The sequence below is a fragment of the Nothobranchius furzeri genome, chromosome 13 (genome assembly GCF_043380555.1).
Source record: "Nothobranchius furzeri strain GRZ-AD chromosome 13, NfurGRZ-RIMD1, whole genome shotgun sequence".
Taxonomy (NCBI): Eukaryota; Metazoa; Chordata; class Actinopteri; order Cyprinodontiformes; family Nothobranchiidae; genus Nothobranchius; species Nothobranchius furzeri.
The window spans coordinates 43,455,961-43,480,529 of record NC_091753.1 but is presented as its reverse complement, the minus strand read 5'-3'; the positions used below and the strand labels follow the sequence as shown (position 1 = coordinate 43,480,529).

Sequence of the window (24,569 nt, the reverse complement as noted above, 5' to 3'; positions counted from 1 at the left end):
GCATCTAATTACCTACAGCTGATCAAAAAGGCTTGTTTTCTAAAATGCCTCTTGTTAAACTTCAGTAGAATGTTATTTTTATTTGTAAAGAGGCATTTATGTATCGTAGATGTCTTGGTTTATTATGAGGTCTTGTTGTTTACTGTTTCTGTTACTACACTTTTGTACATTTTTCTTGTGTACACACTGAAAGTGGATTATCCCAGAAGACTAACCAGCCACAACTCAATGGGTAAACTGACCAGAAGGTGTGAAGAGCAGAAACTTGAGGAGGATTGGTTTCACTCGCCTTTGTTTGCTCTCATCGCCTTGATTTCACACTGCTGAATGCACGTCTGACCTCCACATGACAACAACATGTGTGGCAAATAATCTGTACGTTAACCCCGCTGGAGGCAGGCGTTGCAGATTTGCAACGTTAAAACCTACCTGCCCGGTTACTCCAAATATGTATTTCATGAGCATTTTTTAACTCAGAAGTACCTCTGAAGGACTTGGTTGCTCGTCCTTTTATCAAAACTTATTTTGAGCCTGGGAGGGTTAATATTAAAATGGATTCTTTTACTTTATATATATATATATATATATATATATATATATATATATATATATATATATATATATATACACACACACACACATATATATATATGAAGTAATGTTATGAATGCTGTTCTGCAAAGAAACAAAATCACACATTTTATTTACATGAATAAGATTTTTATTGATTCATGCACACTGGTTTGGTTTATGTAAATTTTTGACAAAAATAACTTAAAACAATAACAGTTCAGTTGATACTTCAGGTGTTTGAAAGTCAAATAGAATATTAGATAAATATTATTCAACGAAACAAAGAGGAAAAAATGTCCAGAATCTTCAAACAGCTTCCTTTCCTAAACAAATGCGATAAGGGGTAGAGTTTGGTGCATAATGTCGTTTTTAAACATATTCTTGAAACTTGAAGCTGGATCCTGTCTTTGGTGTGTGGGCGCTGTCCAGGTGCAGGATGTCCTTTTCAGCTACGAAGTGGTCCTCATTGAGATGCTGTTCTTCCCGTGATGCACGTTTACTGTAACTGATCAGGAGGAGGACTCCTGTTGCCAGCAGAACACCGGACGTTGCCCAGCCAATAAAGATGGACTGTCCAAGCTCCTGTTTTTGAGGATCCAGTAACGCTGGATCATAGAACTTGACAATGACAGAGTGAGCCACCAAGCTGACGGGGATGATTGTGGTAAAAAAGGAAATCAAAAACAAACTCCCTCCAAAAGCCAGAGTGTTGTTTTTCCTCCTCATATTGTCGCCACAGCAGTTGCTCTTCTTGATGCCGCATCCTGTGACAATCATGGAGACGGTCACCAGGGCTATTGAGATGCACACAAGGCCTCTGGCTGCTTGAAGCTCATACGGGAGAATCAGCTGGGAATCGTAGACCTTGCACTGCATGTTGATGTCGATTTGCCTGTAGCAGACCATCCACAGACCTTCCCAGAGAGTCTCAAAGACAACGAGATTCGCTCCAATGTAGGCAGACACCTGCCAGGTTGGCAGAGCAGCAATGGTTACAGTCCCAAACAGGCCGATGAAGCCAAGGACCAATGCTAAAATCTCCAGCTTTGCTTTCATAGTGAAGTGAAAGAAATGCAGTCTTGCCTCTCTTTTAGTCTGCTGCAAGCACTGCCCAGTCTGTCTGATCAAAATCTCAGTGGAGCTCTGAAAGTTATGTAATCCAACTGGTTTGGATTAACTTGGCCTTTTAACTAAACATGGTTTAGGTACAACTCCAGTAAAGTGCAGCACTTTTTCAGGATTTGATCCCCAGACTCCCAGGTGAGAGTCATGTGCGCTAACCAGTCAGCCAAAGGGACATACTCTTAGTCAAGTTGCCAGGGCGCGTGATCAAATGGGACACTGTGACAGGACGCTCACACTGCCGCATCTTTCCCCCTTTTTCCACAAGCATGTCCTCGTGCTCCCGCGCAGGGTGCCACAAACTTCACATCCATGGACCTACTTGACAGTACTACATGGAAGCTCTGTGAAGCTGACCCCCCGTCAGCTTCACAGAGTTCTACATGGATCCTGCCAACAACGCCAAATGTGGCAAGGTGGAGAAACAAGGGCCCGGGCGGGATTCAATCCCCAGACTCCCAGGTGAGAGTCATGCACGCTAACCAGTGAGCCAAAGGGACATCCCCTTGGCCAAGTAGCCAGGGCGCATGATCAATCGGGACACTGTGACAGGACGCTCACACTGTCACTCCTGTGTACCTGTTTCTGGACTGGGGAAACCAACTCCCTGTCAGGTATTTTGCTTCTGGGAAGTGGAAGGAACAAAAGGACAGGGCAGCCGGGAGGGGAGGGAACGGGGCAAAACAGGACAGGTGCTCAAACAGGAACAGAAACTGACAAACCTGTTGAGCAGGTTTGATGGATACTGGATCACATCCGCAGTTGCTTCAAGCGGAAGCAAAGGAGTTCACAAAAACAAAGCAGTGAGGTGAAGGGCTGCTGATGCTTGTATTTACAAGAATTCATTTTAACCTAAACTGGATTTCTAAAAGTTACTATGACAAAGTAAAAGGGTTGTGTAGTGGTGCAACGGGTAGAACTGATGCAGGTTGCAGGTTCAAATCCTGGCTGCAGCCTTTCTGTGCAGAATTTGCATGTTTTCTCATTTTTTATCACCATGTGTCCCGACTTCATCTCATAGACTGAAAACATGCATGCTAGGTTGATTGGTTGTTTGTCTCCGTGTCCCTGTGATGGACTGGAGACATGCCTAGGGTGTCCCTGCTCCCCACAACCCTGCTGAGAAATAAACCAGTACAGATAATGGATGATGGGGTGGATAACAAAAGTACAAGATGTTCAGTTTCTAATAGTGACACGTTGGAGAAATTCATGACATTTGCAACAGATGCCACCTGCTGGGTGCAAATATAAATGCAAAAGGATACGTTATAACTCAAATACTGAAAAACTGTTTCATTAAAAATATGTTTTATTGTCTAAATTGATGCTTGTTTGTAGATATTGGTGAACCTGCACAGACTAGGGTTCTTACAGCTTTCTTAAAGGTAAAGTCAAGCATGTTAAATGGGAGTTTTCAAGGTTTGGTTCCACTGTAATGATTTTCACACAGTCTGGGAAAAGATTTTTAACACGTCCTGATTTTTTTAATTTGTGCCCCCCAAATAAAAAATCCAGAAAATGTATTTAAACAAGTTCTAAATTAACTTACATTTGGTGCAAACAAAAGTTTCTGAGGTGTTTCTGCACAACCAGGCCCTGTTTGTGTGCCTTTGGTCCCTAGCCCCCTCCAGGTTTTCCTCGTGTTCTCTTAGTCTCCCCACTGTAGCTTCTATAGGTTTATTATTTCAGTTCCTTAGTCTCCTTTAGTGTGTGTGTGTGTGTGTGTGTGTGTGTGTGTGTGTTTGTGTGTGTGTGTGTGTGTGTGTGTGTGTGTGTGTGTGTGTGTGTGTGTGTGTGTGTGTGTGTGTGTGTGTGTGTGTGTGTGTGTTCTCTTCCCCTGTTAGGTCTGGTTTCCTCCCCTGTTCCATTCTGCTCCGCCTCTCTGTTATTGGTTTCACCTGTACCCAATTCCCCACGCACCTGCTCCTCGTCTCCTATCACCCCAGCCCCGTGTATATAACCCTGTCTTATGTTAGCATTGCTTGTTCTCTACAGATTTACAGTCCCAGGCTCCTGAGTGAGCGCTCGGTTTATTTTTGTCTATAGAACTTTAGTTATTCTTTGCCTAGAGTCCTACAGTTTTGGTTTTCCCAATAAAAGGATTTTTATTTTAAATGACCTCTCCAGCCTTGTTGTTTCTGCATTTTGGGTCCAATCCTCCTGTGCCTGCAGCGTGACATGCCCTGCTTAAGCCACAGTTAATGAAATATGAGGGCAAATATATTTTTGCAGAAACATCTGCTTTTAAAATGCACTTAATTTGTGTTCTCCAATCTGTGCATGTTTCCAGATTCCATTACATCCTTCAAACGAGTCCCCTGATGACTTTAATGATTAGCATTAACGACTTGGCTGTGAGTTTTCTGTACAGATGTTGTAGCAGTTTGTTCCCTGAATCTGCGGACACCTCATGATTAAATATGTTTACATTCACTGAAGAAGTGACTATGCCTCCTCACTCTTACATTTTTTGTTACATTATATATTTTATAAAATGGAAGATGCGCTTCAGATTAAAAGAAAAAAATTGTGCATGTTCCATTTTAATGGCCAAACCTAGGGTAGCCTACGTTCACAAGCAAGCGACTGCAGACAGAGTATTTCCCTCCATCTTACTGAGTACTAAGAGTTGACCATTTGAGTCCCTGCTCTAATTTTAAGTTCATTATCTTGTCTATAGAACCAAGTCATCATCCAAGTCTCTGATTGTCCTCAAACAAGGGTGTCAAACTCATTTTAGCTCAGGGGCCACATTGAGGGAAATCTAGTCCCAAGTGGGCCGGACCGGTAAATTAAAAAAAAAACTTCAGATTGTTTTCTTTGTTTTAATACAATCAATATAAAACAAGGCTGGAGCCTGAGGACAGTGTGTCCAAAATAGTTCAAGTACAACACCTGAAGTGTTCTTGAAAATTTGAAAAAAATAAAAAAATCAATAAATAAACATTCCTTAGTTATTGAAAGAGATTTCAGATCACATGGCTAGATCAGTTTCATGCAGCACTTAAAATATATTTGACTCATTTTACTTTACATCTTTTAGCTTTCACCAGCACATCAATATCAGAAGTCACATCCTGAGAGGCAGCCAACTTCAGGATGTGATTCAAGTTCTTGTGTGAGCCTTGAACGCAGCTTTGTTTTATTTTTACTCATTACAGAGAAAACTTGCTCACAAAGATACGTTTATTTTCACTCTACATTGTAAAGTATGAAAATAAAGTTTACACAACCATCTCGCAGGCTGGATTTAACCCGCGGGCCGCATATTTGACACCCCTGTCCTAAAATATTGAATGTCATTTTCTATTTTCTTAAATGTTCCTTAATATGTTGAAAGTTGGCATTCAAACGTCTTCTGTTAAAGGAAATAATGGAGGATTTATTATCTGCTTTTACAGTTTTGTTGATTTTTCCCTCAGAATAAGAAGTATAATTGAACAGCTGTGGCAATGAAAGGTCACTGGCATCTCCCATGATTGATTTTTAACGGTAGCTCAAATAACCACTTGTTACAACCAAGAACTGCAGAATACAAGATGGGCTGCATCAGCAGACCAGAACAGCTGCCAACAGGAAACAAATCACACAGGTTAGAAAACAAAGATACCAGGAAGAAAAATTAAATAAATTTTCCTGGTCTGATGAGTCTAGATTCAGTTGTTTGGGTCAGTATTTGCTGTCGTATAACAACTCAGGCAGCTGGAGATGTAATGGTGGTGTTGTGGGGGTGTTCTGGTCCCACTTTGGACCCCTCAGTCCCTGAGCCTGATGTAAACACCACAGCCTACCTGAGTATTGTTGCTGACCATGTCCATCCTTTATGACCACAGTGGACCCATCTTCTGATGGCTACTTGCAGTAGAATCATGCACCATGTCACACTTTTCACATTTTAACAACAACTTACTTAAATCTCTTCTTCCTTCTTTTTATGTGTACAATGACTTTTCAATTATCTTGCATTTGTTTTATAATTTTGTAGTTTGGTTTATGATCATTTTGTAATTTCATGACTTTAGCCTTTTAATTAAAACTGCTTCTAAATCTTTTGTTTTCTGATTTTAATTATCTTTCATCTTTATTTTGATCACCTTATGACTGATTTTTACTCGTTGTGAAGCAGTTCATATATTTCTTTGTGATAAGTGCTAAAAAATATACGCCCCTTACTTATAAAGCTCGGATCATCTCTAACTGGTTTCTAGAACACGATCATCTCACTGGACTCCTGAAATCTCCAGTCACCAGATCCTATTCCAGTCCAGAACCTTTGGGATGTGGTGGAACCATCGACATATAAATACTGGACAATTCATTTCCATAGACTCCAATAACACGTTTTTGAGGCCAAATGGGAGGTGGCCACCACCGCCATTTTGACCGTGTCATAGGTTCCGTCAAGCCCAGACAATTCCACAAAAGGGAAGAGAGGTGGAGCTGAGGGTGGGGCTGTAAGGCTGGTATCAACTGACGACACCCGGTCGAACTAGCTACAAGCTAACCTGAAGCTAACCCAAAGCTAATGCGGAGGTGGGAGCTAAGCTAACGGAGGTAGCAACCTAGCTACAACCGGAGATAACTGTGCACAACACCAGAGCTTCTGAGTCAGAGATATGCCGGGCTGACCGCTGGGTAAAACCGGGTGGAACACAGAGGTCTCCCGAGAGCTCCACAAGCTGGCAGCCGCACAGCAGACAAGCGCTGCTGCAATCTGAGATGTGCAGAGCTGCCGCTGGGGAGAACCGGGTGGAAAGGTTTCCATCCCAGAGCTCCACAAGCCGTCAGCCCGCCGCAGCAGACAGAAGCCGCGATCAGACAGAGATGCGCCGAGCTGCGGGGAGGCGAGAACGGGTGGAAAACATCGGTCTCCCGAGAGCTCCACAAGCCGAGAGTCGGAACCCAGCTCCACCAACATGTTATATTTCAACCCATTTTCTAAAGTGCAGCATTATGTTAAATCCACTGGGTTTTACCCTATTACATTTAAATTTCATGGTTAAACAGTACATGTTCAAATCTAAGCTCAGCTCGGCAGTGACCTAAAATACATAAATATAATTTTACTTACCGAAAAAAATGAAGTGGAGACTCCTTGGACCCTCTATTAGTGCAAGAACAGTTTCCAAGCCAGACCGAGGCCCTACTGAGGCCTTTCCACGGAGCTAGCTCTGTGGTCACGTGGGTCGGATGCTCATTAATTATACAGAATTTTAGGCTTTTAATACACTTAAACAGAAGAGTGAGGAAAAAAATCACCCCCCTCAGAGTTGTCATGAGTGTAAACTAGATCTCTTAAATCTAAAACATGTTTTGGAACCAGGCTGTAAACATGTTTATTTCTGCTGTAAAACTGGTATTTTTAACATGGGAGTCAATGAGGATTTGCTCGCTTCTGACACCAGCCCCCAGCGGATGAGGGTGGAACTGCAATTTTTGGTACTTCCGGGTTGGCCTCAATTTTTGAGCCGCATGGTGGGGGCTTGGGTGGAACAGGAGATTCACACCATGGATGTGATACGATTAGAACAAAATCAATCCTTTTTTAATCAATCCCACAGAATTAAGGCAGTTCTGATTTGTTAGAAGGGCCTGCACATGATAAACTAACATTTTAGCTTATTTACACCACAAGTAGTTCTGAAAATGTGAAATGCATTGAAGTACATCAGCAAAACGGGTACCTGGTAGAAACATAAAAGAACAAAAGACTTTATAAAAAACAACCCGGTGGTAGATCTCTTTAAAAGCAGTAAAAAATAAAACCCTGTGACTGTTAAAATGAGAAACAGGAATTTTGGTAAATAAGTAGTAAACAAACATATTTATTGTGATATCAATACATTCTTATATACACAATAAAAATGCAGTCATAGTAGCATGACATTTTTAAAAATTAAAACTCATTTCATCGTTCAGACAAACTGCAAGTCTTTCCTCTTGATTGCTTGAGCAAATTTGGATTTTCTTTGTGGGAAATTAAAGGATTACTTGTTTGCTGCTAATAAATCATTTCACATGTGAATAAATAAAGTCACAGATTTGTAATACATTACTGAAAAACTCCAAACTCTATGCACAACACCTGATAAAGCCCGTATGCTTATTATGTACACTACAGATTTTGAGTGAAATGTCTGGTTGTGATTGGCAGTAATAAGCAGCAAATAGTTAAAACACAAAATATTTGTTGCACAGTTGTAAAAAAACAAAACAAAACAAAACCAAAAAAAAATACGAATTCAAGTAAAACAGGATTATGTTCAAATTAAAATCCCATTGCTTCTGGCTAGAGTTAACCCTAACCCTAGCTAACAAAAGAAAACATCCCTCAGACTTAGGTTATTTACTTCTGGAAAACAAACTCAATACACAAGTCAGTGTGTGTTTATGAAAAAATATACAAGTACAGTAACCTATGCAAGACAAGACTGCCATTTGCAATTTATTATTCTATGACTTTAGGACTAAATTATACAGCCCTTAACTAGGATAATATCTCTGAATCACACACACTAAATGAATATTATTGTTCTCACACTACTGAAATTTGGCAACAGCAGGCGGGCCTGAAGAACGCCGCTCAAAAGTGCAAACCATGCCAATCAAAGCAAGTGATTAGGTTAAATGATTGTTTCATTAGTCCATCTCGGAAAGCTAACACAACGTTTATGAATCAGCATTTGATTTGGAACCAAGCTCTTTCATTCTCAACATCTTTATTGCTCTATAGATGAAGTAATCTGTACAGAAAGTAGCGTTCGGCTTAAGGTAAAGACGAGAATACACGGTTTAATCTACTATCTGTGTGATATACCTCAATGCTCATGCATCGTTTGTGATGAGTGCTCGTTGTGCAGCCCGCGTTGAGACCTTCCTCTCAGTCATCTTCTACGTGGCGCAGTCTGGAGATGTACCTGATTGCTTCCTTCGTATCCAGACCTCATCTCGCTTTGCTTCGGTGTGATCCTCAGACCTCACCTTACGCAAGTGGGATGTCTTCACTTTATGCCTGACTTTTAGCGGCTCAAAGCTTTTACGTTCCTCTGTTTTTGCACCGTCTAAAGACAAACCCATCATCGGGCTCTCCAAATTAGCCTCATCAGATGGAGATGTAGGGGTCTGGCAAAACTCATCATCTTCATCACTAAGGATGTCTGTCTCTTTGACTTCTTCCTGGTCTTCGTACTCCTCCAAGTCGAACTGCTCCTCCACCCAGCGGTCTGTGTCGCCTGTTAATTCGGACTGCTGCTGCTGATCATGCTGCAGCTGTTTTGAGTCGGACTCCTGCGGCGATGCAAGGTCCTGGTGTTCTGTGTCTCCATCAAAAACAATGTCCGTGTCTATGGTAAAACGGTTGCGCACCAGCTTTCTTCTGCCCAGCGTCCTGGTCGGGGCAGATGCTGCAACGAAACACCAGAATGTCTTTAACAAATCTAGTTGAATACATTTGAAGTTTAAAAATATTTGATCAAGTTTCTCATTTTAGGGATTAAACACTTAAAATTTTAGGTGTACGAAAATAGAACAAGACGAAGTTAATTCTGACTGTCAGTGCTGAGTTTGGTTCTAACACTTATGAATAAGCTTAGCAAGCCATCCTACAGTATATATGTAAATAGTCTGGTCTCAAGACACTGAAACCCCTCACTCATGGGGCGGACTCTAAAGTTATCTTTCAAATTGTCTCCACATGCATTTGGACAGTGATAGGACCAATCAAAGCAATGAACAATGTCATGAATTCATCACTATGGATAGTCAATGGGGCAGGCCACCAAACACTGTCGAAGGAGAAAATACGTCCTATTTTGAAATAAAAGACTTAAGTACCTCTATTTGTTCATGTCTCAAAGAAAAGCCAAGTCTAAATCATTCAAAGTTAATGCCAAAGGCTTTACAAATGAGCGTCGTTCCTGAGCTTATGCCTTTTTTGTAGGTTTTCTCTGTCACAGCTCTAGCATTAGGCCCACTGTGCTGTGATTGGCAAGACAAAACTGTTCAGGTAAACGGTGGACCTGTTGAGGCTAGACCGTCCCTCAGAGAAAAATATGTCGCTACTGCTACGATTGGGCTAGATTTCTAGGCTACGTATGAATAGCGATTTAAGAAATTATCAACACACACTAAATATCACAATATTTCCTGTTATGATATTGAATCGATATTGAGAAGCAGAGTATTGAATTTTTTTGGTGAGAAGTTTTATGCAAACATGTATTCCGTTTTTGTGTTTCTTCATTCGTTCATTCATTTTCCTCTGGTTATCCGGGTAGGGCAGGGTAGCATCTTAAGAAGGGTATCCCAGACAGCCCTATAGGCCACCTCCTCCAGCTCCTCTGGCAGGAACCCAAGGTGTTTCCAGGCCAGATTGGAGATGTACTTGCTCCAACGTGTCCTGGGTCGAGCCGGGAGCCTCCTGCCAGCAGGACATGCCTGAAACACCACACCAGGAAGGCATCCAGGTGGCCTCCTCAAAAGTTGCCCACACCACCTCAGCTAGTTCCTCTTGATGAGGAAGAGCAGCGGCTCTACTCTGAGTCCCCCCCAAAATTTCCAAGCACCTCACCCTATCTCTACGGCTGAGCCCGGCCACCCTCCGGAGTAGGGCTGCAACAAACGATTATTTGGATAATCGATTAATCGGATGGGGTCTCGACACGATTAATCGATTAATCGGATTACATGGGGAAATTTTTAAAAACTGCTAGGGAAACATTATTTCTCTCCTTCCTTCACTTTATTTAACACAACATTATTAGAAAACAGTTCAATAGCAGAAAAACAACATGCCATCACTTAAATTGTCTTATAAGGTGTATAGACAGAGACCCTAAGCTACATCTATCTGTGACCTAAAATGCTTGGTCCAAGTTAAACAGCTTAAGGGCAATTCTCATCTGTTTTGTTTGATCTCATCTGTTGACATTTATTTTAAATGTAATTAAACATAGGCTGTGAATTAATCAAAATTGATCACTATTTCCAAAAATGACTGAAAAAATACCAAATAAAACAAAAGTAAATGAATGCCATCCTCCTTGCGATGATGCCCTGGGCAACTGCCATAAAGTCACATCAAGAAATGCTGCTGATCATTCCAATGATCCCAAATAGACTCACATTAGGCCACATGAAAGCAACTGAACCCAAAAATATATTAACCAGTATATAACTGCACTCTCACACAACACGCCTGCAGCAACAGTTAGGACTCCTCCCTCCCTTTTAAAAGCGTTTTTGCTTCTGAGGACATTGTGGTTGTAAAACCACATGCTAGTAGTCTGGCTCCGGTGTGATCAACCAGTTTCTGCGGGAATGTGACGGCGGAACCAGGGCCAGATTAACACTTTGTTGTACCCTGGGCAACAATATTCAAGGGCTCCATCATCGCGACCCAAGGATCACCATAATGTGGTCACATACAGAATATTTTACTGTAATATGCAGTAAATATACTCAATACTTGAATGCCTGACAACACGTAACCCGCCCAGAGTAACCTTTGACCCACCTCGTGTGGACTGACCAATGAGGAGAGGGTCTTAACTTGAGGCCCTCTCTTCATTGGTCAGTCTGCATGAGACTGACTCTCAACTGACGTTCAGTCGTAGGCAGCGAAGCGTCTCTGTGCAGCGCAAAAGCCCGGGTGGACAGTTTGTTTAATGTAGGGTGATCATATCTCCATTTCCAAACTAGAGGACAGGGGATCTGTGCCTATGACATCACACTATGGCAACACCAAACAAACCATGTTGGGACCCATTTTTTGTAAGAACTAAATTAATATCAGATTCTGCCAATAAAAGGGCTCTAAAACAATTCATATGTAAATATTTTGCATATTTAATGCAAAATCTAATTTTTCTGCTTTAGTGCTGCAACAAGGTTTTATTAATAATAAATTATTATACCTTTTGTTTTACTACAGCATCGGTAAGCTTCCTGTGCACAGATTATTAAGGATGCTTGTTTCAGCTGTGAGATTAGACGATAGGATCAATGAAAAAATAAGTTGTCACACACTCCATGGAAACTTTCAGAGAATCCACAAATAGTGGCTTTCAAATGGTTTTGTTACTTTTAGCAAGTTTAGAAAAGAAGCAGATGAGACAGCATGTCTGATAATTTAGTTTTTCATCTGATAATATTAGAACATGTCAGTAATGTCTGAGGGGCTTTTATAAACACCATACAGGTGCTGGCCAGTAAATTAGAATATCATCAAAAGGTTGAAAATATTTCAGTAATTCCATTCAAAACGTGAAACTTGTACATTATATTCATGCAATGCACACAGACCAATGTATTTCCAATGTTCATTACATTTAAATTTGATATTCATAAGTGACAACTAATGAAAACTCCAAATTTGGTATCTCAAAAAATTAGAATATTCTGAAAAGGCTGAATATAGAAGACACCTGCTGCCACTCTAATCAGCTGATTTACTCAAAACACCTGCAAAGGCCTTTAAAAGGTCCCTCAGTCTTGTTTTGAAGGCACCACAATCATGGGGAAGACTTCTGACTTAACAGCTGTCCAAAAGACAATCATTGACACCTTGCACAAGGAGGGCAAGACACAAAAGGTGATTGCTAAAGAAGCTGGCTGTTCGCAGAGCTCTGTGTCCAAGCACATTAACAGACAGGCGAAGGGACGGAAAAAATGTGGTAGAAAAAAGTGTACAAGCTCTAGGGATAACCGCACCCTGCAGAGAATTGTGACGACAAACCCATTCAAAAATGTGGGGGAGATCCACAAAGAGTGGACTGCAGCTGGAGTCAGCGCTTCAAGAACCACCACGAGGAGACTCATGAAAGACATGGGATTCAGGTGTCGCATTCCGTGTGTCAAGCCACTCTTGAACATGAAACAGCGCAAGAAGCGTCTCGCCTGGGCCAAGGACAAAAAGGACTGGACTGATGCTGAGTGGTCCAAAGTTATGTTTTCTGATGAAAGCAAGTTCTGCATTTCCTTTGGAAATCAAGGACCCAGAGTCTGGAGGAAGAGCGGAGAAGCACAGAATCCACGTTGCATGAGGTCCAGTGTAAAGTTTCCACCGTCAGTGATGGTGTGGGGTGCCATGTCATCTGCCGGTGTTGGCCCACTCTGTTTCCTGAGGTCCAGGGTCAATGCAGCCGTCTACCAGGAAGTTTTAGAGCACTTCATGCTTCCTGCTGCTGACCAACTTTATGGGGATGCAGACTTCACCTTTCAACAGGACTTGGCACCTGCACACAGTGCCAAAACCACCAGCACCTGGTTCAAGGACCATGGTATCCCTGTCCTTGATTGGCCAGCAAACTCGCCTGACCTTAACCCCATAGAAAATCTATGGGGTATTGTGAAGCGGAGGATGCAATACGCTAGACCCAACAATGCAGAGGAGCTGAAGACGACTATCAGAGCAACCTGGGCTCTCATAACACCTGAGCAGTGCCACAGACTGATCGAGTCCATGCCACGCCGCATTACTGCAGTTATTGAGGCAAAAGGAGCCCCGACTAAGTATTGAGTGCTATACATGCACATTCTTTTCATGTTCATTCTTTTCAGTTGGCCAACATTAGAGAAACAAACATTTTTTCATTGGCCTTTAGAATATTCTAATTTTCTGAGATACCAGATTTGATGTTTTCATTGGTTGTCACCTATAAATATCAAAATTAAACGTAATAAACATCGGAAATACATTGGTCTGTGTGCATTGCATGAATATAATGTACAAGTTTCACGTTTTGAATGGAATTACTGAAATATTTTCAACCTTTTGATGATATTCTAATTTACTGGCCAGCACCTGTATAACTAACACTCCTGGAGAGGGTATGAATTACACAGAGGCTTCTGGGGAGCCCAGTTAGGGGGGGGGGGGGGGGGGGGGGCATTTTGCCTTGGCCCCCAAAATGTCTTGAAACGGCCCTGGGTGTGTGACTGAGTTTTGAAGGTGATCTGAATTGTATCAGATGTATAATTATTACATGTGTATAACTTATTGTTTTTTACTGGTAAAAACGTGTAGTGGAGATAAATCTACCTACATTTGACTTTTCAACACTTTGTTTTGTTTTCTTGTTTTTATTTAACTATTTTCCTGTCCTGTCTGTCTCTCATCTTCCTGCATCTCCTCTTAATTCTCCAGAAAATCTGTTGCCTGGATTCTTACCTTTTCACCTCATCAGTTACTTTTGAGCAGATCAATGGGATCTCCTGACCGAAAAGCGCAGAGCGCGTTTTCGATGCTGCATGAGGTGACATCACCACAGCACAGGTGATGAGCTCCGCAGTAGAGCGCTTCAGGCACAAATAAGACAGAAAATAGAGAACATGTGCGGACATGAACGATCGTGTGCTAATTATAGTTTTTTGGTTGCGCCACTTTGAGAATGGACCGTGCGCTGGAAGCAGCTGCCTGGATCGCTGCGCAACAATGCGGAACCGGTTCGCAGCAGCGCAAGTCTGCCGGCTCTCCCTCGCGCTGATCTGCCGGCTCTCCCTCGCGCTGATCTGCCGGCTCTCCCTTGCGCTGATCTGCGGCTCTCCCTCGCACTGATCTGCGGCTCTCCCTCGCACTGATCTGCCGGCTCTCCCTTGCGCTGATCTGCCGGCTCTCCCTCGCGCTGATCTGCCAGCTCTCCCTTGCGCTGATCTGCCGGCTCTCCCTCGCGCTGATCTGCCGGCTCTCCCTCGCGCTGATCTGCGGCTCTCCCTCGCACTGATCTGCGGCTCTCCCTCGCGCTGATCTGCCGGCTCTCCCTCGCGCTGATCTGACTTGCTCTGGTCTGCGCGCAACGGCGGGCGGGAAGGGGGGGGGGGGGGGCGCTTTTGGAAGAGTTGTGCGACACAACGAATCGATGACGCAATTCGTTGCCAACGCTTTTAGTAATCGATTTTCATCGAATTTATCGATTCGTTGTTGCAGCCCTACTCCGGAGGAAACCTATTTCGGCCACTTGTATCTGCGATCTTGTTCTTTCGGTCATTACCCAAAGCTCATGACCATTGGTGAGGGTTGGGATGTAGATCGACCAGTAAATCGAGAGCCTCGCCTTCTGAGCTCAGCTCCTTTTTTACCACGACAGACCGGTTCAGCGTCCACATCACTGCAGGTGCCACCCCAATCCGCCTGTCGATCTCCCGCTCCCCTTTCCCCTCCTTCGTGAACAAGACCTCTAGATACTTAAACTCCTTGTTTTTGTGGTGAAATTCAACCTCCAACTGCTAGGTGGCAGCAGCTTTTACAGTCTTTATTCTGACAGAGCAAGGAGCTCTCTCAGTAATAGTGGAATGGAAGCGTTTGACCTGAGTTTTCCAATTACTTTCAGTATCAAAAATTGCAAAGATGGCCTGACTTGGAGTATCACAATATATCATATTGTCTCCCCTGAGCAGCTGTTGGTGATTTCTACAATTGTATAGTGATATACATCTTATCGCCAAATTCTTGCCAATACACACCCCTACATTTGAAACCAACAAAAGATTCTTTTGAAAAAATGTCTTCCCTTGACTCATTCACTGCCAGCCGTTTCCTGATCGCTAAAGGCCTTCGCTGCCAGCGTTTCTCGCCGTTTTTACTGTTATTTTAAGAGTCACAGAACATTGCGCGCTAGGATGATGTCGACGCCAAAACAACCAAAACAAAGCAGAGACTCACCTCTTACATCAGGAAGAATCTGCGTGTTTTGAGCGTTATCCGTTCTTTCATAATCCGTTGTCAAATTGTGATCGGCAGACGCTTTTCCGGTTCGCGCCTCACTTTTGTTTACTGGAACGGCCAAAAACGATCTAACAGATGGATTTTCTGCTTCCTGATCATGTGACGTATGCGGATGATCGGCTTCAGAGCTGAGATGTTTGTTCTCTCGGCGCAGGGGCTCGTTCCGATGCTCAAACAGTAAAAAAAATGCAAATGACGACTTTAGTCATTTGCAGTTGACTTTAGTCGTCACTGGCAGTGAATGAGCTAAAAGTAATTTTGTTTAGAACCGTGAACTTAAAACGTGGATCAATCAAAGATTGCATGTGTGAACTGGGACACAGGAAGCTGGAGGGTGAACGTAGCCACAGACTGGCATTTACCAGCTCTATTTATGACCGGACGGGCTCCCTTCAGGGCACTCAGCCGCTTTCCTCCAAATGGCACATACTGTTGGTTGAGGGGTAAACTCTCAGTTTTTAGGAGCTGCCGGCGATGCTTCTCCCTCAAAATGGAATGGACCGTCTTCAGAAAGTCTTTTCTGCTCTCTGGAGAGCTGAGGGAGATAGAAGGGCATGCAATCAGTTTGGCACTCTGTTGACAGAAGCAGGCATGACTGTATCAGCTTTCATCTGCAATGGAAATCAACACCCGCTGCGAGAAATCCTCACCTGCAGCAGAGGTGAAACGTCCTCTCTGGCCTTCCCTCAGACTCTGATTTTGTGTGAACAATCTCACACATGGCTGAACTCTCGCCTTCTGCAGAACGCAAGCATTGCATCAGAGACTCAAGTATTTAATTAAGCATCTATACGGATTACATAACCTACCTGCATTTGCTAAAGGTCTGACTTGAAGGGCTTCTGTTGGGATCATGTGACGGAACCGGAAGGGATCCCTCTCCTCTGAAGATATAGAGGCACGATGAGAGCCTCCCTGAAGTGAGTTGAAAATATTTGAACTTGATTTTAAAAGCAGGTCAGGCTTTATTTTGTTACTTGTAAATGTACAAATATTGAAACGTGAGCTATCACGTAGCACTGAGGGCATCTTACTTGTGTAAGAACCTACCATTTTCTTCTTCTGCTTGAACTCTTCTTTGCAAACAAACACCACAGCGGTTTTGAACACTAAAGAGCATTTGAGTGCAGGGCAAAGGACACATCAGTTAGTCACTTTAGATGACTCATCAAAACAACACTGGTGTTTGTAACTCTAATAAATACTCATGTTATAGGATAATTCAATTACTGCAGACTAAATTCTGCTTTTTGTATAGTGCAATAAGCATGAAACATATACAACAGGATCATTATTACATAAAGCATTCATGAAAGCTAGACATATTTATTATGCATGTTTGTAAAGTCATCCAACCAAAAACTAAAATTAAAACCTGTTCATTCCCTTTGAAAATTTACTTTACGTTTTAGGGTATCTGCAGGATTAAAGAAGACAGATTTAAGACTTTTTAGGACCTTCTTAAGGCCACTTTGAATAGATCTTACATTCATAAATGAAAAAAGGATGCAACCACCTTACAAATAGTTGTGTCTAAATCTTATTTTTTTTTAACTGAAAGTGCTAAAAAATTGAACATCCAGATAGCTAAGTGCCCTGTAGAGGATGACAGGGCCATCTGACCCCTCAACAAAAATAATGTCCACCAAACTCCCTCATGGCTCACGCAGGCGGCTGCTGGCTAAAGCTGCTAATGTGAAAATAGCCACGCCCTAGTCTCAAGTTGCAAAAATGCAAAACACCAATTAGAAATCATTGACATTCTTCCTAGAGATGTTCAGATAACATTAAGCAGTTTTGTTTATTAGGTCTGTGGAATTTTCAAGAACTTTGGACTCTGGATCTAAGGATTTCTTGTCATTTTTAAAGGTTTTAGGGCCTTAATTCTGGAAAACAAATGGCAATTTGTAACAGTGACATCCTGTGGTCAAATTAGGTAACTGCAGTCCATTTTCCTAAGCAATAAACTCAATCTCATGCCCATTGCTAGTTACAGATCAAAGGCAGAAGATGCTAGTCAAGTCAAACTATTTAATTTAATTTCACTGTAATATGGAGTTGTTAGTAATGGAAAAATTAGATTGAGATATTTTTAAAGCTGACTGTTTTAACTGACTGTGAGAGTTGGACTCCGCCAAGGCTGCCCTTTGTCACCGGTTCTGTTCATAACCTTTATGGACAGGATTTCTAGGTGCAGCCAAGTTGTGGAGGGCATCCGTTTTGCTGGCCCGAGGATCGTGTCTATGCTTTTTGCAGATGATGTGGTCCTGTTGGCTTCATCAGAACGTGATCTTCAGCTTTCGCTGGAGCGGTTCGCAGCCGAGTGTGAAGCAGCTGGGATGAGAATCAGCTCCTCTAAATCTGAGACCATGGTCTTGATTTGGAAAAGGGTAGAATGCCTTCTCCGGGTCAGGGATGAGGTCCTGCCCCAAGTGAAGGAGTTTAAGTATCTCGGGGTCTTGTTCACGAGTGAGAGAAAACTGGAGCGTGAGATCGATAGGTGGATTGGTGCTGCATCTGCAGTGATGCGGGCATTGTACCAGTCTGTCGTGGTGAAGAGAGAGCTGAGTCAGAAGGCGAAGCTCTCGATTTACCGGTTGATCTACGTTCCTACCCTCACCTATGGTCACGAGCTTTGGGTAGTGACCGAAAAAATGAGATCGCGGATACAAGCGGCCGAAATGAGTTTTCTCCAAAGAGTGGCTGGGCTCTCCCTTAGAGATAGGGTGAGAAGCTCGGTCATTCGGGAGGGGCTCGAAGAAGACCCGCTGCTCCTCCACATCGAGAGGAGCCAGTTGAGGTGGCTCGGGCATCTGGTCAGGATGCCTCCTGGACGCCTCCCTGGTGAGGTTTTCCAGGCACGTCCAACCGGGAGGAGACCTAAAGGTAGACCCAGGACATGGTGGAGGGAGCTGGCCCAAGTGGCTGGGGAGAGGGAGGTCTGGGCCTCTCGCCTTAGGCTACTGCCCCTGCGACCCGACTCCGGATAAGCGGATGAAATTGATGGATGGATGTTTGCTTCTACATCACTGTTAGCATTGCTAGCTCAACATTAGCCTCTAGCCTTCTTCACTTGGTATTAGAGTAAAACAAAAAGATGCCGTGGCTCCTTAGGGGTACAAGAAATAACTTCTGGGTCGCTCCTGTTTACTGGCTTTGGTTCTTTAAACAACTCTAAAGCTCTTTGCCTACTGGTGTCAAATTACAAATGCCCACACTGTAGTGTCGGCTCCCTGGAGAAACTGCAACCTGACAAACTCACTGATTGTAAACAGTAACTATGTCCCTCTTTGTGTGTTTTTATTTTTTATTTTAAGGGGAAAAACTGACAACCTCCCAGACAGGTGAGAATAAAATCTGTTTCAGTAGATCCTTCCTTTCAATATGATTGAGAAATTAGTCTGTGTTGTGATTATGTCACTGAAGAATTCTTACATATTGCACCTTTAAGGCTTTTTAGGAATCGACAGATACCCAGTTTAAATAAAAATTGAGCTCCAAAAGTTACAATAAAACAAAATTAAATTGTTGCAACAAACAGATGCCGAATTGTGCTGACACTTGTCAACGTGGTGTAAGCATAATAACGGCTCATTAGGATCAGTCATCTTGTCTAACGTACCAAATGTGGCCATCTGTGGTTCTTTCTTCCATTTTCCTAAGGAAGCAGGTGGGTTGATCCAGGTTACTGTGTTGTGAAGAAGCAGATCACCCATCGACAGATCAGCAACCTGCCAATTGGATCAAAACAGGAACTGTTACTCAACAGTCATTGCCAGAACACGTAAGCCACCTTTTTCCACTCCTACCTCTTTCTTTTCACTGCTCTGCTCGGTGATGAGCTGATCAAACACGGCTCCAAACTCCTCGTGGATCTTCTGCATCTCATTGATGTGGCTGGCAACCTTGTTCATGGCTTTGATGGCAACTTCAGTAGGAGAAAAAAAGGAAAGGTGGTTTGAGCTGAACTGAATGTACATTTATTGACACAGTAATGCGAAGCCGTCTCACCATCCAAATGGTAGTGCTCCTCACTGTCTGGATCTGTGAGAGAGTAGAGCTCCCTCAGCAGGAGGGGGTACTTCAGCACCCTCTGTATGGGTTTTATTAAATAGGACTCAAGGGTGGAGGAGTGTTGCTGTTTGGGGTTCCGCTCATCAAGGAAGGTCTTGAAATTTGGGTCTGTTTTGGCTGAAATGATGAAAAAGAAACATCTATGGATCTCCGAGTACAGTAAAACTGGAAACTATGAATTTAACTTTGGCTTCTATTAAGAATGTTAAAGAATCTTATTTCTATCCACTGAAACCCTGCCAATAACCAGTGGACTCACACAATAGGAACGCAGCAAACAAAGACAAGCAGTGTGGGTGTCCTAGCTGCAGGACTAATTACATATCTTACAATCCTTCAGGGCTTTTAACCCTGAGAGCTTCCAGCTTGAAAGTATGCTGGGGTCAGGCTGACGTTCTGCAGTATCTTGGCAGATTTATACACTTTTTTCTTTCAGACAAGGTGGTATGTCAGCCTGGGTGAATAGTTACTCACCCTTTACGAGGACCTTTGGGACTTTGGTGTGGCTGGCGCAGAAAGCACTATAGATTTTAAAACGGTCCGCATAATACAGGAAAGAGCCTCCCAAAGAGAAGAGGATTTTCTGTAACAGATTTAAAAGAAAAATGTTAAGTCTTTCAAATGTTTGTTATTTAATGTCACTTAATTAAACGATGGGTCTGGATTGTAGTTTCCAGTCAAGTTGTTCCCTCAGGTCATCTCTATAAAACCTGTTCGCTGCAAATGGTTCAGGACCTTCAAAAAAGAGAATTACAGTTTTTGATGAACTATTTAAAGAAGGGGGCTAGGAAATCTGAACATAGTTCCATTTAATTCTCAAATTTCTGAGAATAACATGAAAATTCTGAGGAAAAAGTCAGAAATCTGAGATTAAAGTAAGGATTCTGACATTTTTTAAAGATTAAAGTCAGAAATCCTTTTTTCTTCTCTTCTGTAAAATATCTACAATTAAAGATTTGTTGTCATGTAAAGAAAACATTTGAATCTATTAAGAAATTGAAAAATAGAAAAAAAAAATTAATTTAATATCATTATTCCATAAAACACTTATGTATATATATAGCCATTTTTTATTATCATTTAGAGTTCTGTAACTTTCTAATATTGGGTTATTTGCTCTTTGTAAACCAATAAGAAAGAACTGTGGTCCTTTTTCCTATAAATACAGTGACTGGTATTGGACCAGCATGCACTGGGGTGGGCTTTTGGTCGTTTACCAGAGCAGAAGAAGCTACTGAATGTTGCAGACCCTCAGCATTAGACGTTTGTTTAACAAAGACAATGTGTACCTTAAACTGATCAACTGTCTCCAGCTTCTCCAGGTCCGGAACCAGCCTGGTTCCATCTTCCAGGGTCTTGAGAAACTCAACCTGAAATTCCACCATTTCTGGTAGATTCCCAAACAGCACATCCAGCTGGAACACGAACAAATCCCACAGTTACGGTATTCTATAATGCTTCCCCATCTTTGCCTCCAACCCTTGTAACCGTCTCAGGAAGTTTGATAATTGCATAGAGTCTTTTAACACTGCAAGTGCATGCAAAACATTTAACTCTGTAAACCTCCTCTTCCTTTTTGTTCTACATGGATACACTTCACATGATTATGTAACAAACCTTTTATCACAATATTTCACCAGCGCTGGCATTTAAAAAGCAAGATGCTTTTAAAAAGACTCACGGGTAACATTTCACATACCTCATCCTGAGTCAGGAAGGTCTCTTTCTGCAGCGGGGTTAAATATCGCCCAATGAGGCAGTTGAGATCCTGCAAGGCAAGTGTTAACTGTGTTTGAAACCCATTTATTTAGTGTAATTATGCAAGAGACTGACATGTTTTGTGCAACAATGATCAAATTGCAATAAATAAGCTGGTATATTACTGGGGTGATTGGGGGGTAAAAATAGTCCTTTCACAATAAAAGCATGCAAACAGAAACAGACCCACTGATTAAGGTTACCCAGAATGAACTACAAGAAGCTTTTAAGAATATCATTTCTAGTTTCAAACTAATTCCTGGCCATAAGAAGGAGTCCAAAAAGCCCAAATCATCAGTAATAAATAAAAACTGCATGACTATTGTCTGCAATTAGCCAGAATGTAGAAACAAGGACAGGATAAAATAAGCTGCAGCAGTCGTGTTTTTTAGTCCTTTCCGGTGCAAAATGATAAGTTCGACATCTGCAAACAAACAGTTAGATTGCACCCACCTGCCTGATTGTAATGTTAAAAAATCACTCAACTAAAGTAAAGCCATCCCTCTGATGCTTGAACAAAGTCCAATCAATCAGGCATAATGCAATTTCTATAATAAGTACATTTGTGCCCCCAGAAATGAGATATGGTGTTTTAGGCGGTTTTGACGTCATCCCGTTATACATCGTCTCTAACCCAGTTATTCCACTGAGCCATTTTTATACAGGACAGGAAAAGATTGGAAAATATCCAGACAAAGACACAGCTGTGTCTCCCTCCTCATATATCTGGAGACACAAAGATAAATGTGGACTGTTGTGTAAGGTAACCACGACGATTGATGGAGGGAACACATGCACTAACAAACATCTGCCTCATTCAACAACCACGACTGATACTGACTTTGACGTAGGTGCGTTCCGTCTCCACAAGTTCACAGATTACTTTGCGGAGCTTGTCGGCATCTGAGAGCTGTCGGGGAGTTGCGGTAGGTGGGAAGGGCGAGTCCGGGCTTGGCGAAGAGGACATGCACTCCAGAGGATTCATGTCATGGAGACTGCGACAAAAAGCAGCGACCTGCTCCGTACTCTGCAAGAAGAGACAAACCAGTGAGAAGTTAAAATTTAGTTCCCCAACCTGAAGTCACAGAGAAGAAAATGTCTACACAGCAACCGATCAGCACCTTAAGTAATACTGTGTAAGCGCCACCTTCTACCTACGGATGTGCACAGCAGACTCATGACTGTGCAGGGAGAGAGCCTGGATGGAGGCAGAGAGGCAGCTCTAAAAAAATCGTTTGGACTAATTCGGTCTATTTTCAGTCTATCATAACTACGACTTTCCGACCCCCCCCCCCCCCCCCCACACACACACACACACACACTCTCTCTTTTGCTCCCATTCCCTGGTGCTTTCTTTCTCAGTGATGGATTAGTGGTGTAATGATTCAACTCCTTCACCGTATCAAAATATACTCACAACAGTGTGTCCACAATGAGTATGGGTTGCCATGGTGACTGGCCCTGATGTGCATTAGACTATTATTTTGGACAAAAATAGACCCCTCTCGACAAAAGCGTACATGGCTGAGCAAATGCTGTTACTTTGTTTGCAACAGGCTATGGTCCCACCGGTCAAAAAAACAGAAATAAAAAGAAAATGCCCCTTTGGCTTGTCACATCAACACAAACCACACAAAGAGCTAGGGTCACGTCTTGTCAAAACATAATTCTAGCTTAATGGAGACACATTATGCAGTAAATTAAGATGGAAAAAAGGTTAAGCGCTGATGTCAAATAACACAAAGCTAAGATGTTTCAGGCTCATATAATACAGATTCTACGTATTTTATCATAAGTCACTTTTCCAAGTTCAGGGAAATTTCTGGGAGAGGGGAATTTGACAGGGCCGTGACGGTTATGGCAGTGAGTGAGGTAATTGATCAGTGCCAAAAGATGGCACAGACATAAAGAATATATATTAAAAAAATCTGTATAAGTACGCCATAATTTATGCCATTCAGGGGATGAGAATAGTGTGACATAAAATGTAACGTTTTACATGGTGAGACCACAAAGTGGGATAAATTACAGCGTTGTAGAGGGATCACCAAATTTTTCTGAGTTGTGAGTTTAGAAACAGATTTTAAAGCAGTGTGAATGCTGCTCATTTCCTTTTCCTTCTATTCTGCTGCACCAGAAACTTTTCCATTTTTACAAATGCCGGTTATTTGGTGAAATCCACCATTTCATTTCCCACTGAGTTACAACCAATCAGCATGAGTTAATCACAAGTCTCACCCAGTTGCTCTTCCTGGGCCATTTTCAAGTATATAAGGCATGTTTCCACTAACAGAACTTCAGGGTAATTTGACCAGAACTTCACAGCATCTGTGTGTCTCCATAATCACTGGGCTGGCCGAAAGGACCAATTTCCAGGACCATTTTCAGGAACCAACGAAGTTCCTGAGCTGGAGTGGGCAGGCGCACAGTTAGGGTGGGGGATGGGGGGGATCTGTCCCCCCCAGATTCAGATCGACCCCGAGCCGTCCCCCCAACTAAGACCAGAAAGAAAACAAAATCGGAGGTTAAGCGCTTGAATCTCCTTTTCCCAATTACATTGAATGCAGCATGACGTAAACAAACACCGACTCCAGAGGCGCCAAAGTGGTTGCTGCTAGGATGCAGGATGAAGTGAAAAAGGCAAGCAACGATTACTGCGTATTTAAAAAAGACCAACAGTGTAAGTAGGCGGGACCGATCTGTCTGTTTATGCATGTTGGTTATGGTTTCTGCACATTGTTGTCAGTGTTGGGACTTACTCGTTATAAGTGCCAAAGCCTCATTGCTGACTTTAACAAGTCTCATCTGCAAATGATCCCTCATGAAGTTACTACTTTACATCATAAGATAGTAGAGATGTGGAACCTTCAGGCTGAGCAAAGTCTGGGAGTTTTTAGAGCTTGAAAAATTGCCTCCCGCCGAGAGGCTCCCAGTCGGGGTGTGATGGCCACATCCATGTCCACACAACGGTGAACGTTAGTACACTCTTGCACTTTTATGATTGCAGTTTGTATGTTTATATTTCTTGGGATTTATTGTTTAGATGGCTTAAATGCATTAGTTCTAATTGTAAGCGCGCACATTTAGTTAACTGCTGTATTTTATGCCTTTCATTTGTTCAATTTAAGTTGATTTGTTTTCTCTTACCGGTGCTGAGAGGTTCTCCACTTCCTGCTTCCTGAGATGGGACAGGCAAACAGGGTTGAAGGGGTTCTGTCAGCTAAATACAGGAGGAGCTGATGGGGCCAAACCAATAGCTCCATGAAGAGGGGACTGAAGGATTTCTTTAGTTTATTATTTTGTCATTTGTTAATTA

General features: G+C 42.4%; 2 protein-coding genes across 11 annotated transcripts in view; both read right to left on the bottom strand.

Moving 5' to 3' along the window:
* Nucleotides 1-728: 728 nt before the first annotated feature.
* On the bottom strand, nucleotides 729-2,293 carry LOC107380657 (claudin-like protein ZF-A89). The gene has a single exon (XM_015951952.3). The coding sequence runs from the start codon at nucleotides 1,627-1,629 to the stop codon at nucleotides 943-945; it is 687 nt and encodes a 228-aa protein (XP_015807438.1). The 5' UTR covers nucleotides 1,630-2,293; the 3' UTR covers nucleotides 729-942.
* Nucleotides 2,294-8,576: 6,283 nt separating this feature from the next.
* The window catches only part of tiam1b (TIAM Rac1 associated GEF 1b), a 77,315-nt gene continuing 61,322 nt past the window's right edge, over nucleotides 8,577-24,569 (bottom strand). For 7 of the 10 annotated variants that reach the window (XM_070543537.1, XM_070543539.1, XM_015951353.2 and 4 more), the window contains 12 exons: nucleotides 22,095-22,280; nucleotides 21,195-21,263; nucleotides 20,785-20,910; nucleotides 19,970-20,078; nucleotides 19,433-19,612; nucleotides 19,231-19,349; nucleotides 19,044-19,152; nucleotides 16,472-16,530; nucleotides 16,231-16,336; nucleotides 16,072-16,159; nucleotides 15,784-15,956; nucleotides 8,577-9,101 (listed from right to left, as the gene is read on the bottom strand). In XM_070543537.1, the coding sequence (XP_070399638.1) occupies nucleotides 8,590-9,101; nucleotides 15,784-15,956; nucleotides 16,072-16,159; nucleotides 16,231-16,336; nucleotides 16,472-16,530; nucleotides 19,044-19,152; nucleotides 19,231-19,349; nucleotides 19,433-19,612; nucleotides 19,970-20,078; nucleotides 20,785-20,910; nucleotides 21,195-21,263; nucleotides 22,095-22,280 (1,836 nt within the window). In that variant the 3' untranslated portion in view covers nucleotides 8,577-8,589. Of the gene's footprint in view, nucleotides 9,102-15,783; nucleotides 15,957-16,071; nucleotides 16,160-16,230; nucleotides 16,337-16,471; nucleotides 16,531-19,043; nucleotides 19,153-19,230; nucleotides 19,350-19,432; nucleotides 19,613-19,969; nucleotides 20,079-20,784; nucleotides 20,911-21,194; nucleotides 21,264-22,094; nucleotides 22,281-22,374; nucleotides 22,500-24,400; nucleotides 24,456-24,569 lie in introns of those variants that run through there. The other 3 variants (XM_054742641.2, XM_054742642.2, XM_070543536.1) reach the window with 3 other exon arrangements.

Excerpts from the sequence above, each read along its gene's own strand:
- LOC107380657 (XM_015951952.3), bottom strand. The coding sequence starts at position 1,629 with ATGAAAGCAAAGCTGGAGATTTTAGCATTGGTCCTTGGCTTCATCGGC.